Source organism: Rousettus aegyptiacus, unplaced genomic scaffold (genome assembly GCF_014176215.1).
Source record: "Rousettus aegyptiacus isolate mRouAeg1 unplaced genomic scaffold, mRouAeg1.p scaffold_m13_p_4, whole genome shotgun sequence".
Taxonomy (NCBI): Eukaryota; Metazoa; Chordata; class Mammalia; order Chiroptera; family Pteropodidae; genus Rousettus; species Rousettus aegyptiacus.
Genome location: NW_023416307.1, coordinates 111,817,965 through 111,839,788, shown reverse-complemented (window position 1 = coordinate 111,839,788; position 21,824 = coordinate 111,817,965). Strand labels below are relative to the sequence as shown.

Genomic DNA, 21,824 nt, shown 5'->3' with positions numbered 1-21,824 from the left:
TTAAAAAAAGATGAAATCTACAAAAAAAATTACTAGAACTAATAAATGAGTTTAGAAAGGTTCTGGGATACAAGGTCAATATATTGTTAAAAATCAATGATATACTAGTATTTTGAACTGAACTTTTAAAAATTGAAAATTCAATTTTAAAATGGCATCATTTACAACATAAAAAACATGGTAGTTTTAGGGATATTTGTCAGAAGATGTGAAAAACTTGTATCTTGAAACTGCAAAATATTGCTGAAATTAAAGAAGACAAAAATAAATGCAGAGAGATACTTTATTCATAGATCAGAGAACAATGTTATTAAGATGTCACTTCCCCCAAATTTATCTATAGATTTAATACAATCCCAATTAAAACCTAAACAGGAATTTGTGCAGAAATTCATAAATTTCTGCTCTTTCAAAAAGACACATGAAAATGAAAAAAGTCCAAATGGGAAAAAAAATATTTGCAAACTCTGTATCTGAAAAGGAACTTGATAGAGAACTCTCAAATTTCAACCATTAGAAATTAAACAACTCAATTTTAAAAATGAGTAAAAGGTATTAACAAACACTTTAACATAGAACATATACAGGTGACTGATAGCACCTGAAAAGATGTTCAACATCACAGGTCATTATGAAAATACAAATTAAAATCCCAACAAGAAAGCAATAAAAGCCTATTACAATGGCTAAATTTAAAAGGCTGACCATACCAACTGTTGGCTAGGATATTCAGTACATAAATTGGTAGAAACAAATTAGTACCACCACTTTGGAAAACAGTCTGGCAGTTTCTTTAAAAGTTAAACATTCATAACCCCTTAGGGAAAAAAATGGGGTAGATGATGCTCTGTTCATCCTTCTGGTGACCAAATCAAAGTTGTAATGAAAACAAGGAGCAGCAGCAAGGAAAAATCACCTAGGATCTAGATGAACAAGTCATACAACTAGGGAGAAGTCCAAGAAAGCACCCTGCAATGGCAGAAGGCCAGGATGCAGGGCAAACCGGTCCCCAGTGGCTGGGTAAAATGGAGGCTGCAGCAGTGGCAGCGGCAGAAGCCTCTTAAAGGGTCTGCGTCCACGAAGCGAATTTTTGTGGTGAGGCACCTGCTCACTCTGAGCAACCGTGCCGATTCAGCTGCATGCAGGAGGTACTAGGGATTTACAGAGACACTGTCTGAGTGAGGGCCCTGGCAAGATTTGCTCTGTGTTGGCGGTTATGCATCCATTGTCCCCTATTGAGCCATCCCCACTCCCAGTGCACCAGACACAGCGTTGTCGTAGCCCTGATGTCATTAAACTGGATAACATAGGTCGTTCTGCCCACAGGATTCCCTGAAACCCTGCCTCCCGCAACTCGTGGTCCCACGCAAGCCACATCCAGGTGTGTCCGGGCTTAGTCAGGTGCCCCCTGCTGAGAAGTACCTAGACTCACACTGGAGGCAGCTGGCCTTGGTTTCTGGTGTGGCCTTTTTAAGCACAGCATCTGTGGATTGCTTGCTGAATCTCTACAGGTGGCCCCAGAGAGGAAGAAGCTTGGGCTAAGTTTGGCCTGCAGCTGAACCTCTCTCAGGACTGTGTCACTGGACACCTACTTCATGAATCCACACTAATAAGACCGGGAGACTTAGGAGCTTTGTTTGGTACACAGAAACAGTATTGGAAAGGCAGCCAAAATGGGAAGACAAAGAAGTAGAAACCATATGAGAGAACAGAACAGAGATCCAGATATAATGGAGTCAAGTATCTAACAGATGCAGAGCTCAAAACACTGGATATAAAGATGCTCAATGAACTTTTAGAAAGTGTAGATAAATTCAGTGAGAACTTCAATAAAGAGATTTAAAAAAACATAAAAATGGAAATGGAAATTATAAAAGGGAACCAGTCTGAAATAAAAAACATTATCTGAGAGAAGTATATTAAATGGAATAAACAAAGGAATAAACAAAGTGATTAAAGAAGAGGCTCACATGCCCTATTAATATAGGATGAAAAAACTAAGGACATGCAATCAGAATGGCAAGAGATAAGATGCCTTGCTATAAAAATAATTTAAGGAGCATATGGTACCCTATTAAGAGTTAAAATATCTGTCTGATCGGCGTAACTGAAGAAAATCAAGATGTTGAACAGCTGTTTGAAGAAATAATGATGGAAAACTTCCTGAACCTGGTGAAAGAAATGAACATACAACCCAAGGAAGCTCAGAGAATTCCAAAAATCAGGGATCTAAAGAGGCTCAGACTAAACCACATCATAATTAAAATGCCAAAGTTTAAATACAAAAAAAGAATATTAAAAGCAGCAAGAGAAAAACAGATAGTTACCTACAAGGGAACATATATATGACTGACAGCTCATTTCTCAAAAGAAACTATGCGGGACAGAAGGGCTAGGCACAAAATATTTGACAGGATGAAAACCCAAGATCTACAACCAAGGATACTTTATCCAGCAAAGCTAACATTTAGAGTTGAAGGACAGATAAAGAGCTTCCCAAACAAAAATAAGCTAAAGGAATTTATCACCACCAAGCCAGTATTACAGAAAATGTTGGAGGGACTTCTTTAAGAGAAAATAGAAAAGATTCACTTCAGATTAAAAGACATATACAGACTAAAAGGAAGGGGATGGAAAAAGACATTGCTTTGAGTCAGAGAGAGAAAGATAAACAGTATATTTCACTTATACGCGGAATCTAAGGAATAAAAATAACGAACATCAAAAACAGACTCACAAATATAGTGGACAATGTGGTGACGGACAGAGAGGAAAGGGGTTTGGGGGGCTGGAAGAATGGGGTGAAGGGCTAAAGTACAAATTAGTAGTTGATGGATGGTCATGGGGATGGGGAGCATGGCATAAGAAATGCAGTTAGCATTAATACACTGGCTAGGATGAGGTCAGGGGAAGGAGGGAGCTATTGGGGAGATCATTTTACGAACTATATAGATGTCGAACCAATGTACTGTATACTTGAAACTAATTAAAATAAATAAATTTTTTTAAAAGTTAAACATTCACCTACCATATGATGTAGCCATCCCACTCATATCACTCCTAAGAATTTACCCAAGAGAAAAGGATATATATGCCCATACAAAGACTTTTACAAGTGTTCATAGTAGCTTTATTTTAATAGCCAAAAACTAGAAATAACCAAAATGCCCACCAGCAGGTAAGATAAGAAATTTGTGTTATAGCCATATGAGACTACTACTTAGCAATAAGAAGAATGAACTATCAATACATGCAACATGAATGAACTTCATAATTATTCTGCTGAGTGAAAAAAGACTGCTCTCCACACTGAGAGCAGCATTCCCGCACAGCCCCTCATTCCCTGAAAACGTACGCCTTACCAAATGCGTCTCTATCCCCTCCGTGGTCAGGAGCACTTCTCAGATGCTGATCCAACCGCTCTCAGCAGCAGTGTTGAAACATCCAGAGACAGATGAATGCCTCAGGTGCGTGGCAGCCTCACTTCCCTGACCTTACTTATCCCTAGCCATAAATTCCAAACCAGAGCCATTTCAAGGGACATTGACACAGCAGCCAGGTTCACTGGGGCTGCAACTGCTACAGTTGGGATGGGGTTGGGATTGGAACTGTTTGGGATCCTCATCATTGGTGATGCCAGGAACTCTTCTTCGAGGCAACAGCTCTTCTATGCCATTCTTGGCCTAGCCCTCTCAGAAGCCATAGGTCTTTTGCCTAATGATAGCCTTTTCCATCCTCTTCACCATGTTAAGAAGCCCTTTCCACATCCCATAGTTTTCTCCCAAGTCTCATCTGCCCTGAATGTTCCTTTTCTCATACATTCCCAGACAGCCTGAGGAAAGCAGTTGGCTGAGGGTTTGACAGAGGAAAGACAAATAAATACTATATTAATAAAAGGCGGCGGGGGAGGGGGAGTGGGGGAGTCAGATCAAAAAAAAGGAGTACTGTATGACTCCATTTATCTAAAACTCTAGAAAATACAAACTATGATGACAAAATACAGATTAGTGGTTGTTGCGGGGGCAGGAAGGAGTACAAAGGAGCATGAGGAAATTGAGGGAGAGGTTATGGATATGTTCCTATCCTGACTGTAGTGATGGTTTAATGGGTGTATTCAAATATCAAAACTTATCAAATTATGCACTTTTTGTATTCAGTTAATTGTATGTCAATTGTACTTTAATAAAGCTAGTTTTTAAAAACACAAGTTGCTGGGCTCTACCACCAGAGCCTCCGGCTCTAAAAAATTTACCCATTTCACTAGATCAAAATCAATCGTTTTCAATAGTTTCCTACTGAAGTCTAAAAATCTATTCACTTAATAGCAAGTATGACAACTCTGACATATAAAGTTACTGTTTTTCAAAAGTATCTCAATCTAGAAGCAATTTATACTACAATGTATTCATACTGATTAATATGAAAAAATGAGGGACAGGAAAAAAGATGAAGAATCCATGAAGTTTAGTTTTCCAATGGGTAAGCAAAAATGATATTATAATGACAAAGAGAATGGGAAAGCAAAAATGAACAAAGGAGCCCAAGCCTAGTGATGACACTAAGTAAAATGGAATGAGACCTATGATTATTAGACAACAATAATCTTAATTTGGAGAAAGGCATTCAAGTAATGGGTAGCAGAGAAAGGCTAGTGTTCGAAAGTGAAGAAGTAATACGTGAAAATAGGATGCCACAGAATTCTACCATCTTTTTTTCCACTCAACATTTGTGCATGAGCTAGGCAATGCTATAACTGCAAAATAAATGTCATAAACCAATTTCATCAACCAACCATCAATTTAAAGCTTGCTTTTCTAAAAACTGGTTAAATTTTAAGAATCAGGATTCTGTATCTTGCTTTATTTCAAACAAACAGGGAAGTGTAATTTAAAAAAATTCTAGGAGCTGTGTTTTATTAACAAATACTAATTTCTACTTATATAATAAATACCATAGTTCAACAAAGTTGTAGATGGCATATAAGTATTATAGCTTAGCTATATGAAAGGATATCAAATTATTAATTTAGTCCTTACTGAGTTAATATATTTTGTTATTTAAATAACATTTATCCTTAATTAGAGAAGCTTTCTGTCTTCAACTATCCTTTTTCAGAGGACTAATATTTGAAAATTAGTAATTAAATTTTTCCTCGAGTTAAGCTAAAAGAAGAAAGTTAGCAAAATTCAGATGTATAAAAACAAATGAATTAAGTGATGAGCAAGTAAAATAAGGATAATTTTTAATGGTATCTCTTTTAAATGTACTAGAATATTTTATAGTTTACTTTGAAGGATATTACCCAGTACTTCAAAAAGAAGTAACATCCAGTCATTTATTATTAATAAATTAAAATCCAAAAAATAGTATCATATACTTGCTTCTTTTAAAAAGGTAGAGGAAGAAATAAAAGTAATTTGAGATTTAAGGTTAAAAAAGAAAAGGCAGCAAACAAAGGAGAATCTAACAATACCTAGATCATTAAGCTAAAAAATTTTCAACAGGACATTTCATAAAATCAATACACTGCTAGGAAGACTATGATGTCATTTAGATGATCTGTCTGTTATTAAACTGGACAATTCACCTGTTCATAGTGAAGTAAACATAAGAAAGTTTTCAATAGAATTTTTAAAAATAACAGGAAGTAAAATCCCATAATACACAAGTTTCATTTACTATTTTTTCAAGCATTCCCTTACTCATAAATAACAGAAGATATTCAAGTACTTTAAAATCAAAGGCCTTTAATTTGTTTTTCAGTAATGACCATAAATGCCTTCACAAAACCTCTTTTTCACTGAAAACAGAAGGCACTAGGCATTACTTAACACCCTGAAAGCAGTGATTCCTTCTGATGCTGGTGGAGATAAACATTAAATGGCAGGTTTAAGAGATCTTAACAATGTCTCCTTAAAAAAAAAAAAAAAAAAAAAGACAACTCTCAAAATCACACAAAAAATGAAGTTACCAGTCTGTCTTTCTCAGTCCTTCCCAATACAATATTAAGTTATTTTTACAAGTACATAATTTGAAATTAATAGATAAACCAGGTAAGTATGATAGGGTTTTCAACATGTGTTAGGCTTTAGTTAAATATAGTAAATACAAAGATACCATTATTGTGCTAATTGGCATCATCCTCTGCTACTCTTCAGCTGTGCAAAATAAACTTGAAATGATATACACTGTAGTGGTATAATTTAAAAGATCCTTGATATGACACTAACAACTTTCGAATTCTGGTCACAAACTGCATATAAATTGTAAGATTATTAAAATACACCCTTTTTGAAAAATAATAAGATGACCATTTATACCTAAATAAGGTTTCCCAGAAAGATATGAAATACTTTAGCATATAAAAGTAGTTGCTCCTTCTCCATAAGGACAACTGTTGTTTCACAAAATAACTCATGTGATCCAAGGCAAATAATTTCTTTCAAATGCCATATTCTCTCTATGACTTTGAGGTATGCTTCAAGAGACTAACCATGAGAAAAGGGCACATTTGGGTAAAAGACCACAGTTAAAAAACACAAGGAACCTTTCTTGGGCCAGGAGTTCCCTTAAGAGTTGTATTAACAGAAAAGAAGAGCTTTTGAAGCCATTGCTTTTACAAACATAATTAAATTTGGTTACTGAGAGGGTAATTCAAGACACAGCTATTTACATATGTGCTATGTCATGTGTGCCTATTTTAAATAGTGGCTTCTGTAGGACACTCCTATTCAAACATAAACAAAACAACTTTGGCAAAGTAAACCAAACCACAATCTTCTATTTTTGGCAAGGTACTATACACAAAACAAACAGAAACAAACAAAAACAACAAAAAATAGCTATAACAGTGATTCAGGCAAAAGTTCCCATGTCAAACTACAGTATAGAAAGTGTTCTGAGAAGTATTAATTTGGAGGGAAAAAACCCTACCAAACAAATAATGCTGAAAATTGATCTTATAAACACTCAAATAACTATTACATAAAAGGTTTATGAATGCCTTTAAAATAAGAATACTTTAGTTTACAAAACAGCCGATTATGAGGTTTATAATCAGAAAGTATTTGAAAAACATCCAAGCTAACATAAAAAGGCCCAATTAGTAAAGGGTAAGAGGAAATTAACTCTTCTATAATTAATGCTAGATGCCTTCTTGCCTTGGAAAAACTGGTAAGATTAAATTTGAAAATGGTATAGAAAATAATGAAAGGAACCTGCACGACAACTGGAAAAAAAAATACCATGCCACTACCAATAAACATGATACAAGACAAGAAACATCTTTTTAAAGCAATGATTATGCAAAAGAATGCCTTATATAATTACATATCATAATCAAGTTAAGAAAAAGCTTCAAGACTAGCAGCTGGGTATTGTGAAACATGTAGGACAACGGAAGGCACTACAAAAGCATTAATTACTTTTAACCACAGTTGGACAGTTCAGCCTTTTCCTTCTTCTTAAGAAGATAGCCAGTGTGAATGTTATTTTTATATCCCCCTGAGTTTTAACATGATTGGGCAAAACAGCACCAATTTAAAAAAATATCTGCAATGCCAGCACTGCAGTTTGGAATCACTTATTCTGATAGCCCCACAGGTCTCTCATAAGAGCACTTTGGAGCATGATTAAAAATATAGAAATGCCTTTCGGTGTTTCAGTATTAAAATGGAACCACTACGGATATCCATTTTTAAAAATAATGCACTAAAAAAAGTCTGTTTATAAAGTACAGTCTTTCCACCCTGTAGCTAGCATTTACTGCTATTTTCCACTTCAGATCTCCTTTGTGCATCGAGTTGAAATGTCAGTAAGTTTCATGGTGCACAGTCCTTTTTGGCTGGAAAATCCTGGCAAATATCATGTCATGCCTGTTTTGAGCAGTATGCCTTGTAGGTCCTCTGGCAATGCGAAGATAATTGCATCTATGTGTGTCCGTAACTTTTCCATAGTTTCAGGTTTCACAGGTAAATGCTCTCGATCAGCCTGCAACTATATAAGGAACATTTAGAAGCATTTAAATGATCCTCAGAGTCTGTATTAATGTGCTGTATTTTCTAAATAAACATTTTTAATAGTCTAATGATTAGAAACCTCAGACTTCAACTAGAATTTATAGTAACTATAAAAAAGCAAAAAACATGCCATTTAAATAGTATATTGTTTGAGCTCAATAAAGGACTTCTATGTAAATTAATACTTAACACATACCATGTGGTATAAAATATAAGTGACAATGTTTTTTGTAGAGGTCATTAGACTCCATGTAAATACTTTTAAAATAATTATGCCATCATTATGATCTGCTTAAGTGACCAAGTATTTTCAGTCCAATCTACCATCAACTGATCAATCTCAAGTCAAGGCTTCTCATTTAATTATGTTACTTCCATGATACATCACGGACTATCACCTCAAATGTGAATAAAACATTTTCACAAATCTTTGGCTTTTTTGGTTACATACCAGCTTATTTTTCAGCTTCAATACAAGGTCTACTGTTTCTACTTCTGTGTGTTTCTGGGTCCAGAGAAGTAAATCCTAGAAGAATAAACAAATCCCAAATCAGTAAATACTTAAAATAATTTTCGAACTGTTCTATTTCAATAGATGTAACTACTGAGAAGGACAAGAAGAAAAAGGAAAATAGAGTATTTAACCCAAATAGAGCATTACAGTATAAGGATAATTCTGTACATGATATTCTAACAATGTTAATGAGATATCTTTCAACATTTAAGCAAAATGATTGTCGAATATTTGGCAGTAAAACAAAATTAAATTCCTTTCTAAGTTAGCCCTTTCAGATCAACTAAGAAAAACAAAACTGCAACTCAAAGTACAATACTAACCCCCAATGCTTCTACTATAGGGAGTATTTTACTTTAGCTAACAAATCAAGATAACTGTGAACATGAATATTTTACTGGATGTAAACTTCTCATCTTCGAATAAGCTTCCTGGGCTTATTTGTAGCTGCCTTCATCGTATTTCTTCTCTTAAAACCACAATCATTGGGATTTTGTGATTAGAAAGTTAATACTGAGGCTAGCCTAAATACAAATGTAGCTAAATACAAATGAAAATGACATTATCCTTTATATTTTTACCTAATTTAACATAGTTTGGTGACAAATTATAGAATATAAAAAGTCAGTCCAAATACAGGAAAAAATTGTTAATAATAACGGGAAGTGGTTAATAAGGCATGCTAAAAAAAAATCTGGAGTTAGACTATTTGGATTTGAATCCTAACTCCATCCAGTGGTATGCTGGAAAATATTTAACAACCAGTTCTCCAGGAAGTCTCTGGTTTGTAGCATGTACCAGTTCCTATGGTGTAATAATCCCACTATAGATGATTTCAAGCTACTAACCGGAGAGCATGGAATGCAGAGCTGGAAAGAGAGGTATAGTCAGCTCTTGTGAGCCAATGCAAGTGGGCTCTAGTCTAGCTCACTGATGGCTCCCCCACGTAGCAGTGATGTGATCTAAACTTACAATCCTCAGGTGTCCCATTAGGCAGCTCATAACATACCTACTTCAGTGAATTGTTGTGAAAAATTAAAAGACGTTACCCATACAGAGCACCTACACAGTCCTTGGTATACAGTACATGGTCTAGAAGAGTTAGCTATTACTATTTATAAAGTAGTGGATATAGATATCCTTTCATCCTCTAAGGGTATTATTATCTTTATTTTCAATAGTTGTTAATATCATACAAACATGCTGTTCTCTAACCTCTTCACAAAGAGCTTCTAAATGGAGAGCCTCCAACTTCTGGGTCATTTCCTTCCGCCGGGTCTTGAACCAACCATCAAAATTTGGGGATTTTAGAAAATGCCTATAAAAATAATTTTCAAAACAGCAACATTTCATTATGACTTATTTCCTCCCCTCGATACCTTTCCTACTTATAGCTAGAAGAACCAAGTGAAACGATGAAATTTTGAATAAAAAAATATAAGTTTAAGTCCATTGTGTGTGTGTGTGTGTTAAATAAAGCTCTACAAATGAAGGAAAAAGAAAAAAGGCTAACCGGTAAAGTCCAATCCAATCGCCTTTTATTCTAGATGTCAACTGAGGTCCTGTTTTCTCAAGCGTTTTCATAAATTCTTCTGGAAGGAACTGTCTTAATTGGGGTGGACTCTAGAAAAAAGGGCATACTATATTTAAATATTAGAAATGGATATGTTCACTGAATTTACAGTTAGAGAAGTCAAATAGAAATTTAACTGAATATATTTATACCTTCCATGGAGAAATACTTTTCTGCAAAGGCATTAAACTTGCCACATATCTTTCCTAAAACCAAGAAAAAAAGTTAATCAAGTTAGATGTGCTTACACAGAATCTTCAAAAATATTTAAACAGACCTACTTAAAAGAAATGGGTTTCCAAGTTTTTCATCATATGATCTTTCAATGGACATCAACAACACCATTGCTCCCTATAACAGATATAGCTAAATTCAGATTGAATTGAGAAGTCATATATTTTAATAAAATTTTACTAAATCTTAGACAATCCAAGGGATTACATGTTTTTAGTGATAATAACCTTATTAAATAACTATATTCCAGAAAATATACTCAACATTTTACATTCATAATTTCTTTTAATCTTTGCAACCATCCCATGTGGCAGGTATTACTGGGAAACTAAGACTTCACAAGGCTAAGTAACCTACCCAAGGTCACACAGTAAACTTGGATTCAGGTCTACTTAATTTTAGCCCATGCTCTTAAGCACTAAAGTTCATTTACTTAAACGAATTTAAATGGAACAAAAAAAAATTGACATCCATTGAACAAGAAAGAATATTTCTTCACAAAATATAATAGCAAAGATCTCCAGGTTGTCTTCATATAATATTCACAGATAGATTAATTTACATTAACAACTATATGGAATCTCTTTCCAATGCAGTCTCCAGGCTAGGACCACATCATGATAATGCCTGATATGGTGATGCTTCTTTTAGTATTTTAATGATATTCCACTGAATTTCATGGAATAACCATATCATCATTATTTATTCCATAAATATTTATTAAGTACTACCATATACCAGACTGAGAAAAAGATAATGAACAGATAAGGCCCCTGTCATCATGATGCTCCAGTTTCATGGATATCCTATCAAACTGTGCTCAAGAAAGTAAAATCAGAGAAAAGCTACTGGATAACCTATTAAGGTACATTATATAACATTTTCCTACAATCATATCATTTAAGAGAGTCACAACAACCCTGAAAAGTATTTAAGAAAAGTAGAAGTAGCCATATTTTATGGATAAGGAAATTGAGACGCAGGGAAAGAAAGTAACTTCTTAACTAGAATAAAGAATCCAAGTCTCTCATAAAGGGCTCTATTTTAAATCACTAAACACAAGAGCAGGCAAAACACACACCTTAACATAAAGTTTTGGTGAATGGGAAAAACATTCATATGCTCTTCAACTAATAATCAAATTAATGTATGTTAACTTACTAATGGAATGATGAAGCTTTGTGTCAGTTCCAAGAAATAGCGTCTCAGAATAACGCTTTGAGCCTCAGAAGGACGTTTCTGTTGTACACCCTTAAAAGAAAAAACAATAAACCTATAGAGTTAGGGAATGTAAAACAATGGATAATTACAGAAGTTCAACTGATATGTAAAAACACATATATTTTACTTGATATAAAACAAACTATTTTAATCTGGTTTATTATGCAATATGCTATGAAAAAAATCCTAAGAGCAAAACGTAAGACATTCTATCAGTACACAACAAAGACTACCTTTATTTCATACTTGCTGTATTAATATTATTTACATTTTCAAAAAAAATGCTAACTATCCTCTAGTGTCAGATGCTAAGTTACCTCATAGTAGAGTCCATGACTTTTTCACTATAACTTCCAAGTTTCTAGGAAGATTGGCACTAGTTTGTAGCTGCAGCTCCTTATTTCAAGCCCGTAACTGCTGCTACTTTAGTCTCCTGATTTTTATGAAGCTTTCATTCAAAAGAGAAACCTCATTACTCTCCATAAAGCACATATTGACTAACTGGATATTGCATACCTGAACAAGAAAATTTAAATTAATAATACGAGTGAATAATTACCTTCTGTAATTGTTTTATAATCTCTTCATCTCTATTTAGGTATGGCTTATAAGAAGTATAAACTCCTAAGAAGCAAAGAAAACAAAGTAAACAGTAAATTTTAACCAAGTATCCACATAGGTATATATTCAAAAATTAATAAAAGTCAATACCAGGTTTAGAATCCAGAGTCTTTAGGTTCTTCAATTTTTTCACTTTAACCTGCTTAGGAATTTCACCTGAAGGAAACATCACAAAAATTCTTACAATTATTCAAATTTCACATATCACGAAACTGGAATTTCATAAGAATAATAATTTACTATTTATTAGAGTGTTATAACTAATGTATTCTTAACATTATTAATATTCAGTTAATGTTAGTATTCCTGGTACCTTAAAACTGGATAAATGGAACATTGAATTATTACTGTGTAAATTATATAAAATGGGCACTTGTCCTTTCATTATTATCTATCATTACTTAAAATTTCCCTTTTATCACTCAACTTGTAATTTAAAATATTTGTGCCAAACACTTAAAATCGAAAATTTATGTGCCAAATATGAATAAAGTATCCTTTAAGAGTAAATGGAATTGAAAGCAACTCAATTAGTATGCAGATATAGTACTCAAAGGTTCTATTTTGGCACTTCCCAAAATTCTGCTTTTGTACTGTAGAAACTTACACTGCCACCAGGTGGTGATAGTTTATGTCACAACCACAGGTCTGAGTCACAGATGGACAGGACTCTTGAGCAGGGCTTCTGTGAACAACTCGTCTAGGATATGACGTGGTTCTAGTCTTGAGGTTAAGAGAAGCTACAACCTAAACCACCCCTCTAATTAGAAGAAAAACACCTCATGAGAAACACTTAAAAGTGTTATAAACACACTCAACTTCAAAGGCTTTCTCTTTTCCTTTCTCTATCATTCCCCATTCCTCCCCTTGGTCCTTGGTAACTTCACCTGCCTAAAGAGAGTTCTCAGAGCAACAAGAAAACTAGGTGGCAAGATATCCAAGAAAAGAAACTGCAGATCACTATCCTTCATGGATACAGCTATTTAAAAATCCTCAACAAAAATATCAGCAAATCGAATCCAGAAACATCAAAAAGGACTACACACCATGACCAAATGGTATTTATCCAAGGAATTTAAGGCTGATTTAATGTTTTAACATCCAAACATCAATTACTATAATACACCATGTTAACAAAGGACAAAAATCACAAAATGATTTGTATAAATACGGAAAAAGCATTTAACAAATTTCAACACCAATTCATAATAATCACTCTCAACAAACCAGGAAGAAAAAGGCATTTCCTCAACCTGATAAAGGACATCTTTAAAAAGCCTACATCTAACATTATAATTAGACCTATCTATTGAAAACTACAAGGCATTGCTGAGAAAAATTAAAGAAGATCTAAACAATGGAGAGACATGCCAAATTCCTGGATTGGAAGACTCAGTATTTTTCAGATGGAAATTCTCCCCCAAATTCAACAAAATCACTATCAAAATCTAAGCTGGCTTTTTGCAGAAACTGACAAAGTGATCCTAAAACTTATATGGAATACAAAAGACCAAGAACAGCCAAAACAATTTTGAAAAAGAAAAACAAAGTTGGAAGACTTACACTTCTGGATTTCAAAACTTACTATAAAAGTATACTAATTAAGACATTGTATTGCTGTAAAGATGAGCTATATAAATCAGTGCAACAGTACTACAAGTTTAGAAATAAACCCTGTTTATGCCCAATTGATTTTCCACAAAGGTACCAATGTGAGTGAATGGAACAAGGATAGTCTTTTCAAAAAATGGTGCTAGGACAACTGGATATTACTATGCAAAAAAAGATCTTAGACCCTTAACATAAATCATACTAAAAAAATAACTCACAAGTGGTTCACAGGCCTAAATATAAGTGCTAATACAACAACTTTTAGAAGAAAACATAGGTGAAAATCTTTGTGACCTTGGGTTAGGCAATGTGTTCTTACATACAACAGCACAAAGCCAACCCATGAAAGAAAAAAAATGATTAGCTAGACTTATCAAAATTAAACATTTTTGTGTTTACCAGAAGCAAGGGGTGGGGGAAATAGAAAAAAAGTGGTCAAAAAGTACAAACTTTCAGCTGTAGGACAAGTAAGTCCTGGGGATGTAACGTGCAGCACGATGCCTACAGTTACACTGCTGCGTGGTGTATTTGAAAATTCTTAAGAGAGTAACTTCTAAAAGTTCTCATCACAAAAAAATATTATTTTTCTTTATTTTTAAAATATGTATGAGATGATGGATATCAACTAGTTTTACTATATATGTAAGTCAGGTCATTATGCTGTAAACCTTAAACTTATACAGTGCTGTATGTCACTTGTATCTCACTAGAACTGGGGGAAAAAGTGAACACCTTTGTGCTTCAAAATACAGCAAAGAAAACAAAAAGGAAAGCATATATTGTGAGAAAATATCTGCAAATCATCTACTAAAAACAGACGTGTTCAGAATACATAAAGATCCCTTGTAACTAAATAATAAGACAAATAAATGATCTAATTAAAAATGGGCAAAAGATTTAAGTCAACATTTCATCAAAGAAAAATTAGATGAAAAGATGCTCAATATCATTAGTTACTAGAAAAACACAAATTAAAACCACCATTTCAAACCCACTAAATTGCCACAATGAAAAAGACAGAAATATCAAATGTTGGCAGGAATATAAATAGAAACCCCCATACACTGCTGGTAAGAATAGAAAATGGTGGGCCACTTTGGAAAATAGTTTGGATTTCTTAAAAAGTTAAACAGACTTATCAATTCATGTTACTTTACCAATGACTTTATGCAAGAGTTCCTCTATTTACATCCCCAACATTGAGGCTTTTTCCATTGGAAAAAGACAGTAACAGTAGTTTACTATATTACAATTAATCAAATAGCCTCTATTAATAGGATAAAACCAAGAAAGTCAATGTCAAGATTAAATTAAGATTAAAAAAAAAAACTTTTCATATCATCTCTTAGCTAAGACCTGGTGATTGCTGTGCTCTGAATTATCATTAATAATCAGATAGGACACTAATGAAATGGCAAAAGACCATGACATTTACAGAGTGCCAATATTCAGTCACTGTGTTTAATCTTCTCAGCAGACAAATATGAAGCTTAAGGAGGCTACTCTGCCTAAGCCCACACAGATCTGACTGCAAGGGTGAAACTCTCTGCTCTTTCCTTTATTTCATAAGGCATCTAAGGATTTCAGTATAAGACTGAGTCTAATATTTGTAAATAATATAATTTAAAATGTTATTCCCTGACTCTAATCATGTTTATCTAGATTTATGCATATACTAGAAGGGATAACTTATAAAATAATGTTATTAAATAATGTTTTAAATATACCTGTATATACTAAAAAGAAAAATCTTTAAAAGTATCACATCATAAAGTTTTTAAAAACTATTTTTATATAACGTCTTAACTATTTGAAGGGATAATTCAAGAGCATACAGTGAGGAATGTCAGAGGTACCATTGTCATCTGAGTTAACAAAATTCCTAACCTCAGAAGTGTCATCTAACCTCAGAAGTGTCATCTAAGTTAACAAATTCAGGAGCATACAGTGAGGAATGTCAGAGGTACCATTGTCATCTAAGTTAACAAAATTCCTAACCTCAGAAGTGTCATCTAACCTCAGAAGTGTCATCTAAGTTAACAAAATTCCTAACCTCAGAATTCATTTACTCATTTAAAAACACTTTTTAAAAAGCCACCATGAGCAAGGCATATATATCTTATTTCCTCAAGAAAAGCATAATCTTTTGACCACTCCCTTAATCAATACCAGTACCACAGAAATGTATATATTTTTTGAGACCGAGCTGAGAATTTTGTGCCAACTTGAATTAATTTGAGGTTAGATAAGGTTTTATTCAAGCATTGTTGGAAATCCCTTTTTAATTGGGCTATAAATATACAAAAAGCAGCTCAAATTTTTGAGGTTTCATTTTGTTATAATTCATTCAATATTTATAATGCTGTAAGTACATGTTTTGGTAGGAGGAATGAGTTACGCATATAAAAACCTGTATATTTTAATGAGGAGTTATGCTCTTTTCCAAAGGCCTTCATTGAGGTTGCCTCAAAGAAGGTTGCTATCAGCATAATTAAAAAGTAACGAAAATATGAAAACAAAGGGGAAAAAAGAAACCTGCTCAGCCATATTACACACTAGAAACAGTTTATACTTTACCTGCTGGTTTAAGGTCTCCTATTCGAATAATGTGTGGCCAGTGCTGAAGTGTTTTTGCGAAAAAAGGGTTGGTTACACCTAATATGACCGATGGCCTACATAAAAACAAACACAGCAAAAACATAGTGAGAAAAAGAAGAATGTTCCATCAGCGAAGAATAGTTTCTAATTTCTTTTGAGTGAACAATAAACAGATTATATTTTCCTTCATTCGATGTACTACATATAAATTACATGCCATACACCATGTTTAGCTGTAGGCATGTAAAGATGAGAAGACATGGTCTTTCTAAAAGCACATAGGAAGGATATACAAACTCGATTATGATGCCAGAAATTAAAAGACAGTGAAGGTGGAATAAAATGTACAATAATTATAAAAAAGACACTATGTCTCCAGGAGATTAAAAGATAGCCTCACCAAAGAAATGACATTTGCACGGATATGAAAGATGAGTAATTCTTTGCCAAGTGCTTAGGGTGGTAAAGGTGATGCAGGAAAATGAACAGCATGTGCAAAGCAATGAAGTGAGATCATGGTCTGTTTGTAGAACTACAAATAGTTTTGCATTACTAGAGCACAAGGTGGAAAGGATGAATAGTCAGAAATGAAATTGATGGGGAGATGCTGGTCAGATCTTTAAGTACCAAGTTAATATGCTAAGAAATTTAGATGTTATCTTGTTTGGCAAAAGGAAGCTACTAGAGAACTGAGTGGAGAAACGCCACATGAATGAAAATGTACTTATTAGAGTGGTCACTCTGAGAGAAATTTAGAATATGCTCTATGAGGAAGGGAAGAGGTTTGGGAAAAAGCATCAGTAAATATGAAACAGACTGGAGACAGTAAGATTGGGAAGATAGTTTTGGAAAGAAAATAACAAATGTTAAGAGACATATTTTAGGATGTGAATGGACAGAATTTGGTAAAACTTAATGTGTACCATATTAAAGAGAAACTGATCACAATTTAGATCTTTCATAACTAAGTGAAAAGTAGCACCATTCATGAAAATAATAAGAGGCATGGAATTAGGAAAGAAAAGGAGACAAAAAGAATTCAGTTTGAAAATTTTTAGTTTCTGGTGCCATTAACATGTCCAGGTAGCAATGTGGTTTAGGAAAAAAAAAAAAAACCTGGATATATAGTTCTGGACCTTGTAAAGATCTTGACTAGGAAGATAAATTTCGGTTATTAATATACACGTGTTAACAGAAGCTGTGGGTACAGATAAGATTGTACAGAAAAAATTTTCAGTCTGAAATCAGAACACAGAACACAACACTGGAGAACACCAACATTTAAGGGTTTGGCAGAAGAAGAGAAGTCTACACAGAAGAGTGAGATGCACCACCACACAATCAGGTAAGAGTGGTATCCTGGGTTAAAATATTTTTTTTGCCCCATTCCCTTAAAATATTTTTAAGGTCAATAGCTTAAATGTTAAAAGAAAAGGAAAGCAGGAAAAATGTGGCAATAATGTGTCCACTGGACCAGGCAGTGAGAATAGTCTTGTTGACTTTGGCAAGAACAACATTAGTGGAGACCGAAAAACAATCTGCAATGGGCTGAGAAGCAACCAGAAAACAAAGAAACGAAGACAGTAAATGGAAATTTTTGTTGTTATACTAGAAACTTAGCTATGAAAAGGAAGAGAGCAATAGAGAAGGAAAAGGGAAAAGGTAAGATAACGTTTCCCCTTTTACAAACTGGGAAGAATTTTCATGTCTCTATGCCGATTCAATGAAGAGGACGAAGGAAAAGGAAGTTACAGAGCAAGAAGAGATAACTGATGCTTTAACAGGTCCTGAGGTAAGGAAAGAAGACAGAACTGAAAGTACAGTTGGGTGGCTATTAACGACAATACAGATTCCACTAATAAATAAAATAATTCAAAGAAAATACTGACTCTTGAAATGTGACCCAGAAGCTTCTCAAACCTTCCTTTATAAAATCAATCTGCCATTAAGTTAAAATTTAAACTCTGAAATTATTACCACGGAGAGAAATGGGGAAGGCAAATAAGGTAAAATGGGTCACATATAAGGTGATAGAAGGAAACTTAACTTTGGGTGGTGCACACACAATGGAATATACATAGGATGTATTATTGAACTGTACACTTGCAACCTACATAATTTTATTAACCAATTCTCCCTAACAAATTTAATTAAAAACAAATGATGTAAAATAAAACAAAAAGTCATTACCAAAAATAATTCTAAATAATTTGGTTATAAAGGTAATACTTGGTTAATAAAAGTTATTCTGTTTACTCACGGGGCTTGAGTACGGGTAGTATATTCTTTGAATTCACTATCATGAATAGTGAAATAAGGTCTGAAATCACTGACGTATTTCAATGGAGAAATACAGCTGTGGAGTAAGAAGAATATGTAGAACAAAGGACACAGAAATTAAAGGCCATTCTCAATAACTATAAACTATCTATATATACAGTATACCCCCAATGGAATAATTTATCTATTTCAATAAGTGGTGAACTCATTTAGGAAACTAGAAAGCAAACGAAAATACCAAATGTGGAATGGCATATTGAAAGAAAATTGGACTTGGGGCAGAAGACGGGGAGAAATTCTGGTTCTGTCTTCACTAGTTATATGCCTTTTATTAGATACTAATCATTTACACAACTAATATTTATCAGGTGCCAACTTCATGTATGTGAATGAATGTACTTGTTGCTCGGAAAAACAAGCACATGGTTCCAGCCCTCATGGAGCCTGAATTAATTTACTCATCTATAGAATGATGCTATCATGAGCATTACCTTCTTACAGGGTTGTTGTGTGGATCGATGCAATGCAACGAGTGTACAAACATATCACAGATGGGAAAATGCTGTAACTATCACCATTAGGAAGCAAATATACTCACTTAATAAGTGCCAACACAGTCTCTGAAGACTCCGATGGTGATGGTGCCATGACTACAAGGGGCTCGCCCAAGAGTACCAGCTCCCAAAGCATCTGACTATGAAGAAAAACTGGGCAGAAACACCTGAAACATATTTATACCATAGAAATATTGTTGTTTATCCACTCTGTTTTTTAAATTCCTATATAATCATTCTGAAAACTTCACAGTGATATAAATTCTTCCAGCTATTTGTACCTTGATTTGATAGACAAATTCATTTAGAGTATGGTGATACATACGATAAGTCCCTTTTATCCACATAAAAATATATATCAATTTGACTCGTTCCAATTTTTACAAAATTAAATGCAGTATATTGACACCTAGAATGGCTGATAAACAATATATGCAAATAAAATAATTATTAAATTGTTGTACCATATGGTAGATTTATTTTATCAATATTGCTTTGTTACATTTGAAGTTCTATTCTAAATATTTTTAAGGAAACAAGAAAAATTAATTTTCCTAAGGATGTTTATTGGATATACTTAATTTAAAAGCAAAAGCTTTCCATATTAAAGAATGATGAAAACAAATCGCAAGGGGAAGTTCTACTGCCACCAACAGAATGATTTGCTAGGCAGATTCTCCCCCTACAAAATACTGCATATTTTTATAGCAGCCCTGGAATTAGGTGGAAGCCTATCAGGACACAACTCTGGTACGTTACTTAGTCTCAGACATCTGGTAACTTTTACTTACTTATTTAGTAATTCCTCCCAGTAGGGTAACAATTTTTTGTAGTATATTAGAGGAAAAAGTACTTATATATTTATAAAAATCATAATCAACCTTCTTAGTTGAAAACACATATACACAACACACACACACACAAAGAAAAAAACATAATATTTAAGTATAAAAATATACATCAAATTTGTGAGATGGAAATTTTAGGAAAACTTAATTTTAACTATTCAGAGGCAAAAAGACAAATGTGAAGTACAAAAAAATAGTTCAGGGATAAGGCAGAGGGGCACCTCTTCCTTTTTCCTACCTAAATAATTCAGTCCTAAAGCAGAATATGATACATTGTAGGCACCTGTTCTAAGAGGGCCATATCAGCCCAGAAACAGGTGTCAGGGCTTGTGTGAGATAAGGCAGACATCCACGTAAAAGGGTGGGTGGCTTACTATGGGCTGCTGGAACCCAAATGTGGTAAGAAAGGAATACATATGTGGAAATGATCTGGTTTGGGATGACAGAGCCAGTATGGTGTGTATGTCATAGCCAGAGTAGGTTAAGAAGGTTGTCCATAATGGGATGTTAGGGCAGGGGAATGAGAGTGTCCACATAGAGTGGTGGCCTGGAGTGAGATGTAGGTGCACAAGTAAGGTAAGGAGGGCATCAGGAGTCAGAGCACAAGCAGGGCGAGGATGGTATCCAAATGGAGGGGAGGCCTACTGTGTGTGGGATATGGAATCTTGAATGGGGTAGGAGGGTAATGTTGTATGCTAGATTGACCTCCATGTCAATCTAGCATACAACAGAGCCTGAGGAGGGTAAGGAGGGTGTCCATGAAGAAGGGCAGCTGGATCTAGAGTGTCAGACAGAGACCAAGAGGTGTGAGAAAGGCATCTGCACAGAAGAGAGAGTTATAGCAGAAATGGAAGATTAGTTACTAACAGGGGACTGAGCAAATAATTTAAGAAATTAAGAATAATGGGAGGGAGTCTGAGAAAAATCAAATATGAAAAGAGAGAAAACTAGAATCATGTTCTATTGGAATTGGGGGTATCAGTGTGACTTTATGGTTTTCAATATATAGGGATGTAGAAATAAATATATATTTATATATATAATGAGTATATATGTATGCTTGTGTAGATATACTCCTTAGCTCTGTTCACTGAAGCGGCCTAACATCAATGATGTCCTAATAGCAATGAGCACAACTAGTGCCCAGATCTTGGCTTCTAAATCCTATTCTCCACTAAAAGAAGCCAAGGCTTTTTAGGAAAAGGCTGATTCCAGGCATGGGGAAGAGAAAATATAAGATAATCCTGGAACCCAAGAGAACTCAAAACAGATGTCCACACACAGACTTATAAATATTCATAGTAGTATTACACATAATAGCCAAGAACTGGAAACCATCCAAATGTCCTTCAATGGATTAATGGATAAACAAGATGTGGTCCATCCATACAATGGAACATTAATTCAACCATAAAAACAATGAAGTAATGATTCATGCTAATGCATGAATAAACCATAAAAACAATATGTTAAGTGAAAGAAGGTAGACACAAAAGGCTACATATTGCATAATTCTATTTATATGTTATGTCCAAAATAGATAAATCCATAGAGATAGAAAAGTGGATCAGTGGTAATCAGGGGCTAAAGGAAGAGGGAATAGGGGAATGACTGCTAATGGGTACAGAGTCACTTTTTGAAGTGATAAAAATGTCCTGGAACTAGATAGTAGTGATGATTTGCAACTCTGAATATATTAAAAACCAATGAACTGTATACTTTAAAAGAGTGAATATTATGGTATGTGAATTA

The 21,824-nt window shown here is 34.1% G+C and overlaps 1 protein-coding gene and 1 pseudogene across 5 annotated transcripts in view; one reads left to right on the top strand and one right to left on the bottom strand.

The window, feature by feature from the left end:
• The first annotated feature begins 3,260 nt into the window (after positions 1-3,260).
• LOC107503366 lies at positions 3,261-3,774 on the top strand (annotated as a pseudogene).
• Positions 3,775-5,727: 1,953 nt separating this feature from the next.
• Positions 5,728-21,824, bottom strand: part of DENND6A (DENN domain containing 6A) — a 45,092-nt gene continuing 28,995 nt past the window's right edge. For all 5 annotated transcript variants that reach the window (XM_016131670.2, XM_016131669.2, XM_016131668.2 and 2 more), the window contains 11 exons: positions 19,269-19,391; positions 18,651-18,746; positions 16,370-16,464; positions 12,272-12,337; positions 12,120-12,184; positions 11,501-11,590; positions 10,258-10,311; positions 10,046-10,155; positions 9,748-9,850; positions 8,470-8,544; positions 5,728-7,995 (listed from right to left, as the gene is read on the bottom strand). In XM_016131670.2, coding sequence (XP_015987156.1) covers positions 7,864-7,995; positions 8,470-8,544; positions 9,748-9,850; positions 10,046-10,155; positions 10,258-10,311; positions 11,501-11,590; positions 12,120-12,184; positions 12,272-12,337; positions 16,370-16,464; positions 18,651-18,746; positions 19,269-19,391 — 1,009 coding nt within the window. In that variant the 3' untranslated portion in view covers positions 5,728-7,863. The remainder of the gene's footprint in view (positions 7,996-8,469; positions 8,545-9,747; positions 9,851-10,045; positions 10,156-10,257; positions 10,312-11,500; positions 11,591-12,119; positions 12,185-12,271; positions 12,338-16,369; positions 16,465-18,650; positions 18,747-19,268; positions 19,392-21,824) is intronic.